Consider the following 21,701-nt stretch of genomic DNA (forward strand, 5'->3'; position numbering starts at 1 on the left):
CCCCTGCCAGCAGAGCCCTGCCCCCCCAGCTCTGCCAGTGCCCCTCACTCCCGACCCACAACCCCCTTCCAGCCCAGCCCTGGCCCCCCAGCTCCGCCGGTGCCCCTCACTCCCGACCCGCAGCCCTGCTAGCACAGCCCTGTCTCCACAGCCCTGACGGTGCCCCTCACTCCCGACCCGCAGCCCCCTGCCAGCAGAGCCCTGCCCCACCCCCTGCTCTGCCGGTGCCCCTCACTCCTGACCCGCAGCCCCTACTAGCCCAGTCCTGCCCCCCCACAGCCCTTTGTGGTGCCCCTCACTCCCGACCCCGCAGCCCCTGCTAGCACAGCCCTGTCTCCACAGCCCTGACGGTGCCCCTCACTCCCGACCCGCAGCCCCCTGCCAGCAGAGCCCTGCCCCACCCCCTGCTCTGCCGGTGCCCCTCACTCCTGACCCGCAGCCCCTACTAGCCCAGTCCTGCCCCCCCACAGCCCTTTGTGGTGCCCCTCACTCCCGACCCGCAGCCCCTCCTAGCCTGGACCTATGCCCCCCAGCTCTGCCGGTGTCCCTCACTCTAGACCCGCAGCCCCCTGCAAGCCCAGCCCTGCCCCCACCCCAGCTCTGCCAGTGCCCCCTCAGTCCCGACCCACAGCCCCTCCTAGTTCGGCCCTACCTCCTCCTGTCTCTGCCAGTGCCCCTCTCTCCCGACCCGCAGACCCCTTCCAACCCAGCCCTGGCCCCCCAGCTCTGCCGGTGCCCCTCACTCCCGACCTGCATCCCCCTGCTAGCCCAGCCCTGCCCCCACCAGCCCTGCCAGTGCCCCTCACTCCCGACCCGCATTCCCTGCTAGCCCAGCCCTGCCCCCCCAGCTCTGCCGGTGCCCCTCAACTCCGACCCGCAGCCCCTGCTAGCCCAGCCCTGCCCCCCCAGCTCTGCCGGTGCCCCTCACTCCCAACCCGCAGCCCCTGCTAGCCAAGCCCTGCCCCCCCAGCTCTGCCGGTGCCCCTCACTCCCGACCTGCAGCCCCTGCCAGCCCAGCCCTGCTCCCCCGCAGCTCTGCCGGTGCCCCTCACTCCCAACCTCCATCCCCTGCTAGCGCAGCCCTGCCTCCGCCCAGCTCTGCCGGTGCCCCTCACTCCCAACCTCCATCCCCTGCTAGCCCCCCCTGCCCCCCAGCTCTGCCTGTGCCCCGACTCCCGACCCACAGCCCCTGCTAGCCCAGCCCTGCCCCCCTGCAGCTCTGCTGGTGCCCCTCACTCCCGACCCACAGCCCCTGCTAGCCCAGCCTTGGCCCCCCAACCAGCCCTGCCAGTGCCCCTCACTCCCAACCTGCAGCCCCCTTCCAGCCCAGCCCGGGCCCCCCAGCTCTGCTGGTGCCCCTCACTCCCAACCCGCAGCCCCTCCTAACCCAGCCCTGTCCCCTCCACAGCTTCGCCGGTGTCCCTCGCTCGCAGCCCCTGCTAGCCCAGCCCTGTTCCGCCCCCCAGCTCTGCCGGTGCCCCTCACTCCCGTCCCAGGGAGGGGGGCAGGCCTGGGCTAGCAGGGGCTGCGGGTCGGGAGTGAGGGGCACCGGCAGAGCTGGGGGAGGGGGCACGAGGCGTCTGCCTCTGATGTGTGATACGCTAAAATTCACCCCCAAGAAAGAGACAGAAACTGGGAATCTCCCCCGTTCTAATGTGATTTCTTCATACTCCATCTCCCCCTCCATTCACCTAGACAGAAAGTGTGAGGGGTGCACATGAGAATTGGGCTCCCGCACTGCAGAACGAAGGACAAAGAATGAAAGGATGGATTAATAGAAAGAAAGAAAGAAAGAAAGAAAGAAAGAAAGAAAGAAAGAAAGAAAGAAAGAAAGAAAAGGGGGTGAATGAGAAAGAAACTTGGGGGTGAAATCATTGTAATGAGGGTAAAGAACGCACAAACCCAGCATCACAACCACTGACAGCGCTTGGTCCTCGTTTGTCACCAGCGCTCAGAGAACTCACATAGTCAACGCTGTGTTCTTTCTTTCCTTTGGGTCTGGCGCCATCCTGGGCCCATTTCGTTTTTCTCGTGTCAATTCAAACTGCCCGGAAATGCTCTTTCCTGGGGAGAGGCCCAGGAGCGGAGGCTGAGACAGTAAATTGAGGGTACCAGTGGGAAGAGATGGGCAGAGGTCCCAGTAACGCAAATGAGAGGAAATAAAGATGCTCTGAAGTGGGGAGAGCAGCAAAATCTGCCGTGACTTCATGTCAGGATTTGATAAATGGATAGAAAGTTAGCGGCAGCCCCTGCCGGCCACGCACACAGGCAAAGGCAGCCCTGGGGGTGATGCTTCTTTAACAGGAGAATGGGAAGCCTGGCGGAGCTGAAATAGTTAAGAATTCCCAGGCCCTGTCACTGGCCAATAACGCCCACCATGCACCCAGCCCAAAGGGTCTTACCACTGGGGGAAGCAACCCCTCCTGAAGACCATTCACCACGGGTTTTGGATGCTCTTCCAGTGACAGGGAAATACAGAAGCCTGGCGACTCCCAGCCAGTCTGGACACTGCCCTGGGAACAGGACCTGGCCACGCACAAAGCAGCTTTCTGAGGGGAATGAACCCTTCCTCCAGCCCTGACTGGAGATGAGAAAAAGTTCCATCCAACTGTCCTGTTAGCAGCTGGGAGACATTGTTCATAGACTTTAAGGTCAGAAGGGACCATTATGATCATCTAATCCGACCTCCTGCACAACGCAGGCCACAGAATCTCACCCACCCACTCCTGTAACAAACCCCTGACCTATGTCTGCGCTATTAAAGTCCTCAAATTGTGGTTTAAAGACCTCAAGGTGCAGAGAATCCTCCAGAAAGTGACCAGTGCCCCACGCTGCAGAGGAAGGCGAAAAACCCTCTGCCAATCTGCCCTGGAGGAAAATTCCTTCCCGACCCCAAATATGGCGATCAGTTAAACCCTGATCATGTGGGCAAGACTCACCAGCCAGCACCCAGGAAAGAATTCTCTGTAGTAACTCAGATCCCACCCCATCTAACATCCCATCACGGGACATTGGGCATATTTACCGCTGATAGTCAAACACCAATTAATTGCCAAAATCAGGCTAACCCATCATACCATCCCCTCCATATACCTATCAAGCTTAGTCTTGAAGCCGGATATGTCTTTTGCCCCCACTGCTCCCCTTGGGAGGCTGTTCGATCAAGTAGCTCTGGCTTTGAGGTGTATTAAATATGGGGCAAGTCGGATAAAAGCAGAAACAAATGATTCTCTAACGAGGGGGAAAATCACCGCATCATTTTGCTCCCTGCAGCCTCCAGTATGGACAGTGACTCAGGACAACAGGTTCCCTCCAAAAACAAAGACGCTGCTGCAATTCAAACACATGGGGAACAAAAGCCTGAGAGGATTTGTAATGGACACTTGATCATTCCCTGGGAAAAGGCGGCCTCTGAGCGTTGAGCTGAAGGTTCAGTCGTCAAAGAGAAACAGCTGGAAATCTGAGAAAGGTGGATCCATTTCTACATGTTAGACAGGAAAGAGGAAAAAGGCTGGGGGTGTTTTATATCGTTAGTTGACCTTTGAAAAAAAAAGAGGTAACATTTGAGTGAATTGCTTATCACTATTTGATAAGCAGAGAAAAGAGGCAACGTTTGCAAAGATTTTACCTCCAAATTCAAGAATTTGAGGAAAGGCAAAATCTCAGGCGATTACGAGTTAATATTGTATAATTAGAGAGACGGGGGGGGGCGGAATCTGAATGAGTAATAAATAGCTGGAGAGAAAATGGAGCATTCAGGTTATTTTGTATCAGTCTTTGATAATTAGGGAGAAAACTGGTCAAAACATGCTCGGCCATGATCTGTTGCTGGCAGAGAATCCCCACCCCAGAGGCAGCTGCCTCTCAGGCCTCTCCCGCCTAGGCTACGGAGCTTTTCAATCAGGGAAGGCAGTGGTTTTGTAGCCCTGTTGGGCCCAGGATATGAGCTAGCAAGGGGGGGGGTAACATCTTGTATTGGGCCAACTTTTGCTGGCAAAAGAGACGGACTTTGGCGCTTACGGGGAGCGCTGTCTCTCTGCCCAACAGGAGCTGGTCCGAGAAAAGCCCTAACTTCCCCCACCTGGTCTCGGGGAGATTTTAAAGGGACATTTGAGAATGAGAGAGACAAGGGGCAAAACCTGAGAAGACTAGCGAACACCTCCACGAACTGAGGGGGGGGAGGGGGAACGGACAGAGATTTTCCTATCCATGTCTGAGAATTAAAGAGAAAACTGGGAAGATACTAGAGATAATGTTATCAATGGTTTAAAGGAGGGTGGTGAAACCATCGCTACTTCTGTCACCTGCTCTCCTTCCCCTGCCATCTCCTGCCTGCCCAGAGCCAGGTCCATCTCCCCCCAGTTCTCCCTCCCTGGCCCCTCCACCCCCAGGGGAATCCCACTGGGGCCCGGTCTCTGGCCCCATCAGAAACCTCCAGTTTTGCCCCTGGCAGAGGCTGCCCTGAGCTGGGGGCAGGGAGCTGCTAACCCAGCTCCCGCCCTGCCCACGGGCGCATATTCCCTACCAGGGACCAGCTCCTTGGGCTGCAGGATTTCGGGCTCCCAACGCCCCTGGGGCAGAGAGTCCCTGTCCCCGGGCTCTCTCGGAGTTACCTGAAGGCTCCGGAGTTGCGGTCAGCAGATCCTGGGGGCTGGTCCCAGCTGGAGAAAACCTCCCCCTCCCCGGGAGCTGTGCCGTATCTGACCCTTTGTTCTCCATGATTCCTGCTTCCTTCCTCCCAGCACCCACCGCTCCCAGCCGCCTCCAGCCCTTTCAGTGTCTGTCCAAACCACCCCCGGGCTGCAACAATGCCCCGGCCCTGCGCCCTGCAGAGCTGCGGCGCTGACTCGCCCTGGTCCCGCGATCTGGCGCCAGTCCCGGCAGCAGCATCCCCAGGGGCCGATCCAACTGCAGGAGGGTCCCAGCGCCTGGAAAGTGACCAAGTCTCCAAGACGAGGAGGAGACACTGAAAAGGGAGAAATAAGTGGGGAGGGGGGTTGGCAGCTCCCAAGTCTTTTTGCAGCATCACCCCTGGGCTGATTCCTCCTGAGCGCTGGTTAAATCTCCCCGTGTCCAGTCCCAGAGCCCCCCTGCCTCCCACGCAGGTGGGTGTCTTCTTCACGCCAGGCACCAGCCTCCCTGCATCTCACTGCTGCTGTTACCCCTCCCGTGGGTCACATCTGGAATTCACAGCTGGAGTCATGCATCTGAAGAAGTGGTTTTTTTTACCCACGAAAGCTGATGCGCAAATAAATCTGTTCGTCTTTAAGGTGCCGCCGGACTCCTCGTTGTGTTTGTGGATACAGACTGACACGGCTGCCCCCGGATATCTGGAATTAGTCCCTCTGCGTCCAGAGGCAGGAATGGTGTCACACAACTGGGGGTGTGTGTGTGGGGCGGGGAACTGGGGGCACTCACTCGCACACTCCCGGGCACTGCTCAGCTCATAACTAAAGACATCATTGGTATCGTCTTGTCCTTATGATCCCTGATTATATTATTCCCCTGACCCCAGGGCTGTCCCTGAGCTGAGTACGGAATGACTGGGCCTTGCTCCGCTTCCCAGGGGAGAAGAGTTCAGGTTAATTCTGTTTACACTGAAGCCCGCTTCTGGCAGGGATCCTGAAGTGAGTTGGGGAAGGGAGTTCCCTCACGTCGGGGGCCTGGCTTGGAGTAAAACAGGTGAGTTCCTCCCTCCACCCCCTGCTCTCAGCAGAATCCAGATTTCCCATTCAACTCCAGCGGTGCATGGACAAGCCCCAACTGGAGAATTAACTATCCGGAGTCCAGAGTCTCTTCAGCAATATCCCCCGTGCCCCTGAGCCCCCAGTCGGGAGAGATCAGAGCTGGCGATGACCCCTCCTGGGATCAGACGGGGAATGAGCAGGAGTCACTGAGGAATGAATGAGCTTTGGGAGCGAATATTCCTGCCCCACTCCCCGGGGGACAGGTGTTGATCTGCTGGGGTTGAACTGTGTCGCAGCTGGGGTGACGGCCCCCACGAAGGGGATCAGATCTCTTTTGTCTGCACCCCAAAGAGGGCCCATTGCCCCCTTGTTGAGTTGGTCACTGTCTCTAGATGTTTCATCCCCCCAGTCTCTGGCGGTGCCTGGAGGTCTCAGAAATCTCCCGCGCCGGGTCAGCCTAGAGGTCTCAGAAATCTCCCGCGCCGGGTCAGCCTAGAGGTCTCAGAAATCTCCCGCGCCAGGTCAGCCCGAAAGTCTCAGAAATCTCCCACGCCAGGTCAGCCCGGAGGTCTCAGAAATCTCCCGCGCCGGGTCAGCCTGGAGGTCTCAGATATCTCCCGCGCCGGGTCAGCCCGAAAGTCTCCGAAATCTCCCTCGCCGGGTCAGCCCGGAGGTCTCAGAAAACTCCTGTGCTGGGTCAGCCCGGAGGTCTCTGAAATCTCCCGCGCCAGGTCAGTGACAGGGAGAAGGGAGGTCAGGTCACCTTGAGCGGCAGCATCCTGGGGCGTTTCCCGGGGGAGCCGATGGGGAAAGACTAAGCCCATGTCCACACGTTCAACCACCTCTGCCAAGGGCAGCCGCTGGGGAAAGCTTCTCCCGCTGACGCAGCGCTGTGCCCATGAGCCCTGACGCCAGCATAAATGTATGTCGCTCGGCGGGGGGGGGGGGCGCGGGGTGGATTCACACTGCTGAGCCCCATTAAGTTACGCTGGCATAAGTGGCCAGGTGGACGTTATTCATCGTTTTGGTTGGTAAAATGACATGGGACCCCCAGACTTCCCTCCCCTGCCCTGCTCAGAAATGTCTCTGTGCCCCCCACCTTTCACCAGCTGGGATCCCACCTTTCACCAGCTGGGATCAGGGTGCGCCTCGCTGTGGGAGCCACCTGCATCCCCCCCCCAACCACACCCCACTGGTGGGAGCAGGGGCCTGGTGGGGGGCAGCTCAGCCCTTAGCCCCCCTCTCCTGGCTGCAGCTTGAACTGCCCCATAGATCCCCATTTACCCCCAATGATTCCCTTCTCCCAACCCCCCCTTTGCTCCCACAAACCCCCACCCCTCACTGCTCCATTCCTCTGAACACCAGGCCCCAATGACCATCCTGTCCCACCACCCCTCCCTATGATCCCCCCCAAATCCCCCTCAGCCCCCCTTTGAGCCCGTTAGCCGACGGAGCACCCCGAGCAGAGCTCCGTCACCGGCCCTCGCCTTTACCCCATGGCTCGTCTCCGACATCCGGCCTTTCCCCCGCGCAGGGCTGGGCTCTGCCGCTGGAGCTGCTCACGGCTCCATAGATTGGGGGGATGCTGTCCCTCGGGTGCTGCTCCCCTCCCTACTCTCGGGGCTGGGGGCTGCTCCACCCAATGCCCCCACCGGGTCCTCTCTGGTCTTGGGTGGCTTTTCCCCAATGCTGCACTTCCCTCTCGGCCTCCCAGCCAGGGAGGGAGTTTCCCGCTGGGGGTTAAAGCTGGTACCTGCCCCCTCCTCACTCAAAGCTCCTGACACCTTCCTGCTGGGAAAGCGAGAAACGAGGAACTGCAGTGACCCCTCTGCTCAGCCTCAGGGCAGAGGCAGCTCCCTGGGACCCAGGATGGTCCCGGCCAGAACAGGGCTGCTGGGGACTGAGAAATGGACCCAGCCCCCCAAGCGAATGTGCCCCTCACCCTAACACACAGCTGCTAGAGCCCAGTGCGGGGTAAACCGAGGCAGGAACACAGGTTATTGAGGGAGCCAGACATGGGCAGTGGGTATCATAGGCAAGGGGAGGCTTGCCTCCCCAAACAGCCTACCGTGGCCCGGCCCCCAGGCCAGCTTCCCTCCAGGACTGGGGGCCGCCCGGGGCTGGGGGCGCGCTCCAGGGCCAGTGGGGCTGTGGCCGCGCTGCCCAGGGGCTGTGGGGGCTGAGGCACATGGGGGCTGGGGCCTCACTTCCCCCACCCCTGGCCGTCTGGCACTGGGGGGCCGTGGTGGGTGTGCTTTGGGCTCCTGTGGGGGAGGGAGCGGGAAGGGGGCATATGGGGAGGGGATGGAGGTTAGCCTCCCATGGAGCCGGACGCTGGGGAAAGTGGCGGCTAAGGCAGCGTCTGAGCTGGTTTGAAAGGGTGCGATTTTTTTCCAGGAAACGTCCATTTCATTGTACACACGCCAACTGATCGGGAAAATATTTCCATTGCTAACCATCCAAATGGGCAGGGAGGTGAAGGAGGAAAAAGGCTGCCGAGAACTGAAAAGTTTGATTTTAAAAGATTCACTTTGTCAACCGCACAGGACAAAAATGTACAATTGTGTTCAAAGGGTCTAAACCTTCCACTTTTTTTTGCCTGTCAGCGTCTCCCACGACATAACGATGGTCTGACCAACCCTGAAGTGCTGCCCTTCGCCTGTGAGCGTTGCCCTAGAGAAAAGCTGAAAATGCTCAAAACCCACAATTGTGCAAAACTGTGAACATTTAAACAGATCAAAATAGAAAACAGCTTAAAAATGAATGTTGCTATCCTCGACCAGAATTATATATAAAAAACAAAGAAACTTGTCTTTCGCCAAGCCTACCCCGGCGTACAGAAGAGCATAAAGTAGGTGGCGGAGTGTGTGATGCCGTGGTGCTTTATGGATATTGGGAGGCATTGTGGGAGGGGGGTTTGTGGTACGAGAAATGTCCCCTCCCCCCTCTGTCTATCTGCCTGTCTCCAGCTCTCGCTTGCACCGGAAGCTGCCAGGTGCAGGGACATCTTTTCTTTCTGTGTTTGTACAGCACCTAGCACAATGGGGCCCGGTCTGTAACTTGGATTCCTACACACTACGGTGACACACACAGTAATGCAGTAAAGGCCCTTTTGCGCTGCCCAGAGGCGTTTGTGTGACTAAGAACCAGGCCCCCTCTTTCCCCTGGAGACCGGGGGTGGTTAGTAGCCAGGCACAGGGGCCCGTTGCCACTGAAAAGGCATCTGTTAAACCGTGGCCATCCAGCCCCATGGCAAGGAGGGTTACGTGAGCGCGCGGGAGTTTAACGAGCCAGCCGCCAATGACACAAAACCCAAGGACGTCGTACGGAGCGATCTTTATCCACCTTGCGCTCACGCTGCACAGCTGCGATTCCCAACAGAGCTGCGGGGAGGGACCCGACGGAGGGAATTACAAGGGGATTTGGGGGCCTAATTCCCTTCAGCGCCTTGGAAAACCCCATCCCAGAAACCCAGCAGCTGCCCCTCCGGCAGCCCCCGACAAAACTCCGCCTCCAACCCCCAAACTTTACTCCTCCCCTGCAGGAGTCCCCCAGCCAGCGGCTCCGTGGCCTAAAGAATTAAGGGGCCCCGTGCTGGGTGTGACCGCTCCTGGGGGGCGCTGGAGCTACTGGGGGGCTGGTTCCCAGCCTGGGCAGCCTCCAGAGCCACCGAGCGCCGTGAGAAACGGGCCGGGAGACCCGCTGCAGTGAGATTCTCTGCCCAGGTCCCAGCCGGCTCTTTATGGGCACACCCAGACATTGGTGCTTCGGGGAGAGGAGCAGTCCAGGGCCTCGGAGAGATGGGAGCCCTCCGGGGCTGCAGGGGTTGGGATGTTGGAGGCGAGAGAAGCCCGTTTTCTCATTCCCAGGGGGACACTCCCCATCCCCCCACCCCCTTGTCTCAAGAACAGAGTCTGAGCGGGGATCCCTGCACCCAGAAGTAAGGGAGGATCCTCTCCCCATTGAAAGAGGCCGGAGGGAGGGAGAACAACAGGGACTTCCAATCAGCATCCAAAAATGCCACCTGCCCCACTTCGTAATCTAGACAAACCCCGATCCTCTTTATGGTATCCGACGAGACCAAACGGAAGGCAGGGGAGGAGAAAGTATCGTACACGTTACCATACCCCTTACTCCCGTGTATCCCCATAGCCCAGATCCCCTCCTCGGGGCTAGGGCTGATCCGTCCCTTCCTCCTCACCGACTCTCTGGCCACCCCCAAAGCCCAGTACTTCCCATTCTCCACCTCCACCTCCCAGTAATGTCGCCCCGAGGTGAACCCCTCAGAGCCCAGCACGCAGTGACGTGCGTCGAATCTCTCCAGCGTGTCAGGCAGGTCCTGCAACACGTCTGCGCGTCTCACGCTTTTCCCATCCTCAGACACGACGAGGATGGGATGGGCCGTGGCTGGATCCAGAGTCACGTTCGCTGGGGGGAGAGGGGGGGAAGAGAGAAAAGCAGAGCGTTAGGGGCAGAGCCCAGCCCTGGGGGAGGTTGGGACCATTCCTCACACTCCCCGGCAGCCCTGTTCTGGCTGGGACACTCCTGGATCCCAGGGGGATCCCGGGCACCTCACTGATCCCTCTGTCTCACACCCAGACACAGAAGCGTAGAGACATGGAGGAGAGACTGAATCTGCAGGTAGGGGAGCCGAGGAGGAGGCTGGACACCGATTTAACCCCCCTAGGGATCCCCCCCCCAGCTTGTCCTTCCTTCCTTGTCCTGGGAGAAGAGGGGAAGACAGGGCACTGGGGAGGAACTGCTCCAGACCAGAGAGTAAGGTCAATATCCTGTGAGGTAGCCCCTCGCCCGGCCCGAGAGAAGGGAACCGCATGAAGGGGAAGGTCAGAAAGACCCCAGCCCAAGAGGAAGGGAGGATGCTGGAGAAGAACCCTCACTCCACTCCTTCCTCTTGATTTAATACACAACAGGCCCAGGAAAGCCTCCCAGAACCCCAGGGCAGAGTTACGGGTGTCTGGATACTGGAGAGTGAAAACATTTCTGTTCCTGGTCGTGAGCATGCACTGAGCAACGAGGCCGGTGTCAGGACTGTTTGTCTGCCGTCGGCTTGAGATCTCCTCAAGGCAGGATGTGTTTATTGTTAGCTGGGGTGTGTTTGACTTGTTACTTTATTGACACATTCAGGAAGCTGTTCCCGTGAGAATTTGCTCTTAATTATCAAGAAAATCTCCACCCGGAATCTCACCCTCTCTGTGTGATCGGACTGGTTCCCCGTTTTTACTCCAATTCAGATGGCAAAGGGTCCGCGAGGGAGGAGGATAAAAAAGACGAGATTTCATGCTGTCGTGTCTGTAACCCCATCCCCACTCTGAACTGACTTATCGTCACGACAAATCCCGAAGGGAAGTGGTCGCCTTGCAGATTAAACTCCATCCACCTCAATCCCTAGCTAAATCTTTAACGTGGCCCAGCCGGAGAGTCACCTTACGTCCATCCGTGGTGATCTGCTCACACCAGGTTAGTATCCAGGCTTGTTGGTCAGCCTGAGATAGAATTTGGGGTTTGGCTTTTCGATACTCTTATCTCTTATACTAAGGAGGTCAAGGTCAAGCAACCAGTCAGGAGGGGGGCAAAGGGGGAGGCATAAGAAACACTACAAGCCACAAAGAAAAGCCTGGCCTTGGCCAGACACAACCTCACTCCTTACCCCTCCCATGGGGTATAAAAGAGGTAGAATGAAGACCCAAGACTCACGACCACCCAACATGGAACATGACCCTAAGTTGTAAGGGGTGAGACTAGGGGCATGCAGTGCAGGTATATTTGGGCCTGCTAAGGAGGAGGAGGTGGGATAGGGACATAGACAAAGGCTCTGCAGTGTCCCAGAGCTGGGAAGAGGGATAGGGGTAAACGCTCTGCAGCGTCAGAGCTGGGAAGGGGACACCGGGGAACAAACTCGGCCGGTGTGTAGAGCTCTGGATACGCTTGCTTGGAACTAACCCCAATAAACATCACATTGCCTGCACTTTGGATTTCTGCTTTCGGTCTGCGTGACAGGAACCAGGGGAGGGGGTGAAGGGAAAGCCCTCCAACATGCCACAGAAACTTTTGGGGCCCATGTGATCACTGGCCGGGTCGCGGCATTCTGTGGGAAACATGCTTTGGGATTCCTTGATATTCCAGTCTGATAACAGACCCCACCCTAGAAAGCCGCTGAAACCGAACCAGTGCTGCTGGCGATGATTATTGGATTCTGCTTTAACTATCCTGGAATACTTTACTGACATAACTCTGTTTTAATTAAAACAAACACACAGAGATATTTAATAAAACTTAATCGGGGAATCACATGGGCTGAGATAAGGTCTTTGGAGGCTGGTCAGTTACAATGTTTCTGATGATCAGTTTGTGTTTGAGTTGTGTGTTCACGTTACATTAACAAAGATGTTCTCATAGGCGAATTTTCTCTTAATTTAAATATAACCACCACCTGAACCCTCACCTTTTGTATACAACAACAGCTTCTTCCAACAGTCCCTGTCCATTTCCGATGGCAGAGTGTCTGGAGGGAATAAAAGGATACGCGAGATGAGATTTCATTCCGTCACATTTACAATGGCATTGCCACTATTCGCTGACATCACAGTGTTTTTATTATGACAGAGGAACACACACACACACACACACACACACACACACACACCCTTTCTAAAGAGGCCAGATAAAAATGAATGGGAAACCTTGCACTTGTATTTCCTCTTTCATTCACCCATCTCAAAGCTGCTGAACCAACAGCCACCAAACATCACAACCAGCTTGAGAAATATTATTTGTAGAAGAGCAGAAGAACAGCCACACTGGGTCAGACCAATGGTCGAGCTAGCCCCGTCTCCTGTCTTCTGACAGTGGCCCGCGTCAGATGCTTCTGGCTACTAGAGGTTTAGGGACACCCAGAGCGTATGGTTGTATCCCTGAGCATCTTGGCTCATAGCCACTGATGGATCTATCCTCCATGAAATTATCTAATTCTGTTTTAGACCCAGTTATGCTGTTGGCCTTCACGAGAAGTTCCACGGGTTGACTGTGCATTGTGTGAAGAAATACTTCCTTTCGCTTGTTTTCAACCTGCCACCTATTTATTTCATTGGGTGACTCCTAGTTCTTGTGTGATGTGAAGGGGTAAATAACACTTCCCTAGTCACTTTCTCCATACACCAGTCAGGATTTTATAGCCCGAGAGCAGTGCATGGGATTCTTCTACTTCTGACTCTCTGATGAACTCGTTTTAAGAGAACCCTCCAGCAAAATCAGTCCCTTAGTAAGATGTAAAATCCTTTGTTAGGCTTAAAATCTTTGGAAACATGTTTGCTAAAGTTGGTGAAATTTCATAAACACGTCTATTGTCATGGAGATCACACACAGTAAATGAGTGTCCCTTTTTCTAAAAGCAATGAACATTGTTATGAACACACTAAACCTCTGTGACTGATTCATTTAAAATAATGCCTTTGTTTCAGGGAGTTAAATAGGTAGTAATCTGGAATGACGACTTTCTGAAGGCTTAAGGGTACATTTAAAATGTAAAATCAGCTTAGAAATACTGATTAAGAAAATGTAAAACAGAGAAGAGCTGCATCCCGTATCCCAGAATGTTTAATGTTGCATTCAGCAGGACAGCTGCCTCGCCCTTACTACAAAGTTTTTGCAAATAAATGTCTGACAAACTTCAGGGCAGATCAAAATACCTGTGACTGACATTTTTTATTCCCAAGTTTAGTGCTTTTAATTAGGTACCTTCTGCGTGTCCATTCTGCGTGAGGGGGAGGGTCCGGGGTCTCTGCGGGGAACTGTGACTCTCCGCCACCGTGAGGCTGGTCACGTGTCTTGCTGTCCTTTGCTGCCTCGTCCCTCCCCCTGCGCTGCTGTCGCAATAATACTGCGCAGGGCCCCATAAATCCTAAAATCGGCCCTGTTAGGCTCCAGCCGCTCTGGAGAGCTTAACCCTTTATGGAATAGAACATTTTTAATATTGTTTCTCCTAAGAGCTAATGGGGATCAGGCATGAGTGGGGGTGAAGAGCAGCCAAACCCTCCGGGGTCTGATCAGAGCCATGACGGGATTCCCCAGCTGCGTGCAAAAATCTGTCAGATAATCCCACAACTTTCAGAAAAATGTTTCTGGGGGAGGGGCCATATTTTAGGAACCCCTTCGTCAAATGACCCCTAATCTGGTCACGGCTCCAGCCCTGGCCCCCAGGAGGCACAGCGGATTTCAAGGCAATCCAAGTACGGGTTCAGAGGTTCGAGCACTAAGAAATGTCGTCCTGTAAACAGAAGGGGGGTCTCAATTTTACAAACAGTGGAGCTGACGCTAACCCTGGAAGTTGCCAGCTCTCTGGCCGGACACCGGCCGGAGGTTTCTCTGTGGCGCAGCCTGTCTGCACTGAGGGCAGGAGACGTGTGTGTCCGACCCCTCCCAGCACTGGGTGAGTAGGGACAGACAGAAATTGCGCCCACAGTCTAGCGGGACAGGTTGTGTGAAATGCACCAGAGCGATGGTGCACGTAGAGCTTCACCCTGGAGACTTCTCCGGGGTTCCCTGCACAGGGTAAATCCGGCTTCTCTGAGCCCCCGTCTGCAGCACCCACCGGGTGCTTCCCCTTCCTGGCACCAACTCCTGCTGTTCGCTGAGAGCCGGGAGCCCCTGGGAGAGTCACGGCCCCGGAGTCTGGGGGGGAAATGTACCAACCTGGACGGGTCAAAACTCCCAAGTCAGCCGCCAAAACTCAGGAAAATGATCCCCCAAATCATGTGGGGTTTTCAGATTCTGTTGTGGGTTTGGTGTCTGACCCCCCGGGGGGTGGGTGGGAATTAGCCGCCCCTCACCCATGTGTAGTGAGTAAAGTGATTTTTGTCTCTCTGCATGAGCTCCCACCCGCTATCTGCCCAGCCCCCACTCAGACATTTATCTGGCCCCAGCCCTCAAATCAATCCTCCCCCCCCGTCAGTTCTGCCTCCAGATCTGATAGGAGACCCCAATCCTGCCCCGCCCCAGCCCCCCCACAGCTGCCCCTCCCCCACGGGCCCCTCCCAGCCTCACCTCTGCTCCTCCGGCAGCTCCTGGGGTCCCCCCAGACCCGGGGGGTGCAGTGGGGTCCCCGCTCCCCGCCCAGCCGGGTGTGGTGGGGCCGGGCCGGTGTATCAGCACAAACTGCGGGGGTAGCAAGTTAACAAACAGTTTACCAAACTGCTAAGTTGCGTGGCAGAAACCGCACCCAGTTGCAAAAGGGAAGGATTGTGTTTCGTGCTGATACACCTGCTGCTCACAGGGGGGCGGAGGAGGAAGTGGCTGATCTGACTCAGGTGGGATCAGACACAATCCGGTTCCCCTCCGGATTGGCTACTCTGCACGGACTCCGGGGCAGCCTCAGTAGCAGCAGGTGACGCCCCCCCCCCATCAGCTCCCTGCAATGCCCGGGGGGGGGGGTTATGCAGGGGCCAAAGCGTGTCCCGCGGGGGTAAAACAGGGGGCGGAGGGGGGCACGGGGCAGGCTCTGGGGCGGGGGGCAGGAGCTGGGGGCAGAAAGGGGGAGGTGCTGCCAGACAGCGGCACGGGGGGGACCCCCAGGAGGGGGGGGTCAAAGTTCCCACAAATGGGGTGAGGAGGAGCCACCTGCCGTTCCCCAGAACAGGGCATGGGTGGCTTTGGGGTCCTGGCTCGGGTCTGTCCTGGTGACAGTGTCTTGTCTACACTAGGACCCTACAAGGAGGGAGAGAAATCCCCCTAGTCCCGGGGCGGAGTCCCACACTGCAGAGCTCAGCTGGGGACTCCCCGGTGTCCAGGGTCCCACGCAGCACCTGAGAGCCCATTGGCTGGACAGGAACACGCCGCACCCCAGAGAGAGAGAGCACAGGGCAGACTCCTCACAGGAAACCCCACGCGTTCATCACAGCAACCAGCCACTGAGGTCCCTGCAGGTGTGGGGTGACCCCGCCAACTGGGGCAGCAAATCCCAGAACTCTGCCCTCAACAAGGGCAGCTGGGAAATTGAAAAGGAAGAAAGATGAAGAATAGTTAACGCTGCATTGACAGTACGTAGGTAGGAGTTAACAGGCGCTGAGAAGTTGCTTTTATAACCACAGAGCATGTGGAAAAGAGTGGGGTGGAGGTTCCAGGGGTCCTAGAGATGAGAGGGCAGGAGGCTGGGCAGATGGGAGTCCTCCAAGCTCTCAGATACTCAGATGTCTGAGGCTAGAGAAGCCGATTTTTTTCACTCCCAATGACTGTGTTCTGCTCTCTAAGTGGAAGGGCTGTAGTTTGGAGGAAGATAATTCCGTATTTTTCACACACATTGGAAGCTGAAAATCTCCATTAAGTGCACGGCCTTAATCATGGAGATGCTCCCGACACCGACAGAATTGTGACTTGGTTTGTTTTCTAGATTCAGACTTGAAGCTCCTTCCCCTCAGGAGCTGCCTCTCACACTGTGCAGGGCCGTCCTTAGGATTTATGGTGCCTAGGCGGGATTATTAAACTGGTGCCCCTGTGCCTGACTTGCTCTTAACAACACAAACATAAGCTTACAGGATTGGAAAACTTGCCACATGCATGTTATTAAACCCAGTTTAACTTAATTAAGCACACTGTACTGCTGATGGACTAACACTAAAGAAGTAGCGCTATAGAAAAAATTCTGATTTGACAGAATGATGCAAATAATATACTTTTTTTAATTTGTCAACATTTTATTGGAAATGTATATGAAGAGGTATTGAAACAAGGATTTGTTTTTAATTGAAAGCAATCTTTCTGGCTTTTTTGGCTGCAAAAGCAGTAATAATGTCATTGTATGACAAAGACAAAGTGATGTCTTGTTCGATTGCAGGAATAGCCAGACCAGTCAAGCATTCCTGACTCATTGTAGAATGGAGATAGTTTTTAATGAGCTTTAGTTTTGAGAAACTCCGTTCTCCTGATGCTACTGTTACAGGAATTGTCGGTAGAATACGAGTGGCAATGTACACATTAGGATATATGTCAACAAGTTTGCTGGTATGAATCAACTGTACAATGTCCATCACCGATTTTGCATGTGGCAACATTGGTGACAGTGTCCTCAATTCTTCGTACAGTTCAAGTCCATTTAAATCAAAACTATCACCGTGCTTCAGGAGGCTCTCTAGGTTCTTGCGCTGTGACCTTGAGCTAGTGTGAAGACACCTCACAAGGCGCTCCGCCCTGACTGAGACACAACAGAGTTGGAAACCCAGGTCATTTTTACAAAGCCACTTTTTAGTTTTAAATGTATAGTGGGCATCAGTCTTAATGTTAGTTACAACTCTATATCAACCTTCTACTGTAAATAGATCAATGGCATTATCCAGTTTAATAAGCTGGGTTTCCAAGCAGTGGGGAAATATAACCCCTAGTTTTACTCCTAGGTAAAGCACAAAGTGACCAAAATGAAGTCAGCACAGAATCATCTCATCTAGATTAAGGTAGCACAGAAATGTTACAGAAGTGTATCAGCACGAAACACAACCCTCCCCTTTTGCAACTGGGAGCGGTTTCTGCCACGCAGCGTAGCAGTTTGGTAAACTGTTTGTTAACTTGCTACCGCCTGTCCATGGGGTTGCGAATCAGGAGGTGATGGGGTATGTGGTCAAAAACGATCCCGATCTGCTTCCTGACCAGAGTGGCCCCTTTAATTGAATTCGTGAAAGGGGAGGTAGGGTTTGTGGGTATGGAGCGTGCCCCTGAACCCAAGGTGAGACCACAGTGGCCCCTTTTCATTTTTTCCACTGGCTTCTCCTTGCTTAGTTCCAATGACTGGGCTGCTCATGCACCTGTCACTGGTCCAGGGATGGTTGCAAAACGGGAGGGATGGGGTTGTGGTGGAAAACACTCACGGTCTGCTTCCTCTGGGGGATGGTTGCAAAACGGGAGGGATGGGGTTGTGGTGGAAAACACTCACGGTCTGCTTCCTCTGGGGGGATGGTTGCAAAACGGGAGGGATGGGGTTGTGGTGGAAAACACTCACGGTCTGCTTCCTCTGGGGGATGGTTGCAAAACGGGAGGGATGGGGTTTGTGGTCGAAAACACTCACGGTCTGCTTCCTCTGGGGGATGATTGCAAAACGGGAGGGATGGGGTTTGTGGTCGAAAACACTCACGGTCTGCTTCCTCTGGGGGGATGGTTGCAAAACGGGAGGGATGGGGTTTGTGGTCGAAAACACTCGCGGTCTGCTTCCTCTGGGGGGATGGTTGCAAAACGGGAGGGATGGGGTTTGTGGTCGAAAACACTCGCGGTCTGCTTCCTCTGGGGGATGATTGCAAAACGGGAGGGATGGGGTTTGTGGTCGAAAACACTCGCGGTCTGCTTCCTCTGGGGTTGGTTGCAAAACGGGAGGGATGGGGTTTTGTTCAAGTGGGGGGTGTGTGTGTGTGTCTTGCAGACTGGATACTGTGCCCTGATTCCCCAAGAAGACCGTTATTATCTGTGACTGCAGAGATCTTAACACAGCATTGAGCATAAAATGAGCTTTCACAATATGTTGTGACTACTTCCATTAAAGAAATCCAGCCCACCTTGGTTTAGGAGAGAGACCACTGATTGACCAATAAGAATCGGTTGTTGCAGATCCCCATAGTGCAATTTTTTTTTCTTTTCCATTGTCAGTGCAGCTTTTATTTTGGTGAGTTTTGCACACAGATGCAGAAATGTGGACTTGCGCATCTGCAGCCACTGGTTATGAGCCCAAGCCTTCATTGTTTCAGAAGATTTTTTGCCCTTGAGAAGGATGTAAGATGACACCATATAATACACTTACTGAATATTTGTGAATCAGCTTCTACACACAAGTCCAGCACACAGGCCTTGCTGTCTTTTCACTGCAGTCCTTGATCTTGGTGACAAATCTGTAGAGAATTACTGGAACCATAAACTCCCTGAACATTAAATCTCACCAAATGAGGGTCAATCCATCCTCATCATTATATCTACTCATTATACTCCACACCTGAACATAGCCACTATATGAACTTCATACCCTCATATCTCAATGCCTGTACTTTGACCCATCAACCTTTTACCCCCAATCGGGGATATTGCAGATTATGTATTCCTTATGCCACCTGATTTTAAACCAAACTTTGCACCATCGATAATTCTGTACAGTATTCCCTGATAACCATAAACTTTTATGCTCAAACTCTGTTCACTTTTTTTTTTTAAATCATCTTAATAAAAATTTTAAATCTGTTGAAACTGGTCTAGGTCTAGGCGAGAGAATGTCTCAGGGCCGCCCGGGGGGGGGAGGGGGGGAAGTGGTGCAATTTGCCCCAGGCCCCGGGGGCCCCGCAGGGGCCGCCATGAATATGTCGGAGGCTCCCCCTGCATCCGTCTTCCCCCATAACCCGGCGTCCCTGGCGCGCTGCAGCGAAGCAGCTGGTATACATACCATTAAAGCATTTAATGTTTTTAAATAATGTATTTAGTGTATTTTCAAATTATTACAAAGCAAAGCAATTTTTGGGGCCCCTTCCATAAAAAAAAGTTGCAATACTATAGTAACATGTATTTGGAAATGTAAAAAATAACCAGTGAAATACATTCAAAAATTAATTTGTAATAATTTGAAAATACACTAAATCCAGCATTTGAAAACATTAAATGCTTTAATGGGATGTAGACATTTGCAGTTACATAATGGGCTGTCGCTGGGTGATGGTGATGGTTGGTGCAAATGGGCTGTCGCTGCCTGGGGGTGGTGCTGCTGTTGCCCAGGGCTCCAGGGGGAGCTGGGCTCTGGGTTGGGGGGTGCCCGGCTCACAGGGGCTGGGCTCAGGGATGTGGGGAGATGGGGTCAGGGGGTGTCCGGCTCAGAGGGGCTGGGCTTGGAGTTGGGGGTCATGGCTGTGGGGGGATGGGGTCAGGGGGTTGGCCGGCCCAGAGGGGCTGGGCTCCGAGCTGGTGGTTTGGGCTGTGGAGGGGATGGATGGGGTCTGGAGGTGTCCGGCTCAGAGGGGCTGGGCTCGGAGCTGGGGGTCATGGCTGTGGGGGGATGGGGTCAGGGGGCTGTCCGACCCCTCCCTTACCATGCCGCTTACCCCCTCTACCGGAGCCTCAGCGTGCCACATCCAGGACGCCGGGGGATGGGATGGGGGAAGACAGAAGTGTGGGGAGTCTCCGACATACTCCGGGCCTGGGGCAAATTGCCCCACTTGCCCCCCCCCTCTGGGCGGACCTGCTGAATAGTGGTGACTGGGAATGGGCCGGGGGGGGGGGGGAGTGTAGCAGATGACAATTTGAGGTGAATATTCTCTTGGCCAGATTCTACTGGGTTTATGGTGCTGTGTGCTATGGACTGGAGTGAATAACCAAGAATCTGGTTAATAATTATTCTCTAAATTCAGCTTTCTTCTTTCTCTCTCTGTGAATTATCACTAATTCAAAATAGTGGTGTGCAAGTTGACTGGATAATGATAATAGCATAATCTCTTGTTAGAACATTGTAAACCCTACTACCTGATTTTTATATAATACACTCACTATACATAATACAAGAAATCCCTGATGTTAGAACCTGGCTATGCCGCTGCTGTAGGGGGCTCATCACCCAGCAGCTGGGGGCCACCATGTGGGCTCGGCAGGGCTGCTGGCCACGGGGCCAATGGGTGTGGGTGGGATCTCAGGAGTCATGTCCCAGGGATATGCCCCACTCCCTAGCACTGCTCCAGCTCTGAGCTGTCTCCACTGCCACTGCCTGGGACCTGTGGGGCCCCACCTGCCTCCCCAGGGAAAGAGCCACCTGGGATTGGTGCAGAGGCTGGGCCAGTCTCAGCCAGTCCCAGAGGACGGCTGGGGGAGGGGGAGAGTGTGGGAGGCTCAGCTGGGTCCTGCCAGGCATGTGGGTCCTGAGGGAGCCTGGCCCGGGTAGGCCCTGCTCCTGCTCCAGCCTGGCTGATTGCACCCCCAAGGGCCGGAGTTATCCTGCCCCAGGACAAGCTCTGGCTGCGCTGCCGGCTCAGCCTTGCAGACACAGTCACCTCCCATCAGGGCCGGGTATTGTGGCTGGGGGTTAGGGTGTGGGAGAGTAGGTCTCTAGTGGGTCTGGGGGGGTGCTGTGCAGTGGGGGGTGGGGAGATCTGTGTGTGTTGGGGCACTGGGAAGTGTGCAGGGGTCTGGGTGGGGCACTGTGCAGTTGTGGCAGTGGGGCGGTGGGGGGCACTGGGCAGTGAGGGAATCTGTGGGGGGGCTCTGGGCGGGGAGGGGCAGGGCACTGTGCAGTTGTGGGAGGGCTGTGGGGGGTCTACAGATAGGGGGCACTGGGCAGTGAGAGGATCTGGGGGGGTTCGGAGTGGTCTGTGGGAGGGCACTGGGCATGGGGGTTTGCGGGGGTCTTTTCACGTATTCACACACAAAAACGTGAAACAGTGCGCCTCAATTGACCAATAGATCAATTTGGCACATTAGCCAGGAGGAAGCAGACCGTGAGTGTTTTTGACCACAAACCCCATCCCTCCTGATTCGCAACCCCATGGACCAGTGACAGGTGCATGAGCAGACAAGTCATTGGAAATAAGGAAGGCGGAAGCCAGTGGAAAAAATGAAAGGGGCCACTCTGGTATGACCTTCGGCTCAGGGGCATGCTAGCCAGGAGGAAGCAGATCGATGAAAGGGGCCACTCTCGTCCCACCTTGGGCTCAGGGGCATGCTCCGTACCCCCAAAGCTTACCTCCCTTTTCATGGACTCACACACAAATACGTGACACAGCGCGCCTCAATCGTACAATAGATCAATTTGTCACATTAGCCAGGAGGAAGCAGATCAACCAAAGGGGCCACTCTGGTATCACCTTGGGGTCATGGGCCAGCCCCGAAGGGGAAGAAGCATGATGGGAGCACAGGGCCGGGCTGGCCAGTGTGCGTCTGGCAGCTCCCGGTTTGTAAACAGTGCCATTGTACTGGGCTAGGTGGAGCAGGATTGTTCCTGCCGTGCCATGACCCATCTCCCATTGCCCCCGGCCAGCCCATCGCTCTGAGGACTCTGCC

The 21,701-nt window shown here is 55.1% G+C and overlaps 2 protein-coding genes across 18 annotated transcripts in view; one reads left to right on the forward strand and one right to left on the reverse strand.

Annotated features, from left to right (window-relative positions):
* LOC103306853 (zinc finger protein 436-like) overlaps positions 1-21,701 on the forward strand; it is a 495,746-nt gene that overhangs the window by 77,485 nt on the left and 396,560 nt on the right. The gene's annotated exons all lie outside the window — the stretch shown is intronic.
* The window catches only part of LOC112060802 (thaicobrin-like), a 28,889-nt gene continuing 16,196 nt past the window's right edge, over positions 9,009-21,701 (reverse strand). The window contains exons 2-4 of the mRNA XM_024112761.3: positions 14,748-14,858; positions 12,151-12,210; positions 9,009-10,115 (exon numbers count right to left, since the gene is read on the reverse strand). Coding sequence (XP_023968529.1) covers positions 9,589-10,115; positions 12,151-12,193 — 570 coding nt within the window. The 5' untranslated portion in view covers positions 12,194-12,210; positions 14,748-14,858 and the 3' untranslated portion in view covers positions 9,009-9,588. The remainder of the gene's footprint in view (positions 10,116-12,150; positions 12,211-14,747; positions 14,859-21,701) is intronic.

The sequence above is a fragment of the Chrysemys picta genome, chromosome 16 (assembly GCF_011386835.1).
Source record: "Chrysemys picta bellii isolate R12L10 chromosome 16, ASM1138683v2, whole genome shotgun sequence".
NCBI classification, from domain to species: Eukaryota; Metazoa; Chordata; order Testudines; family Emydidae; genus Chrysemys; species Chrysemys picta.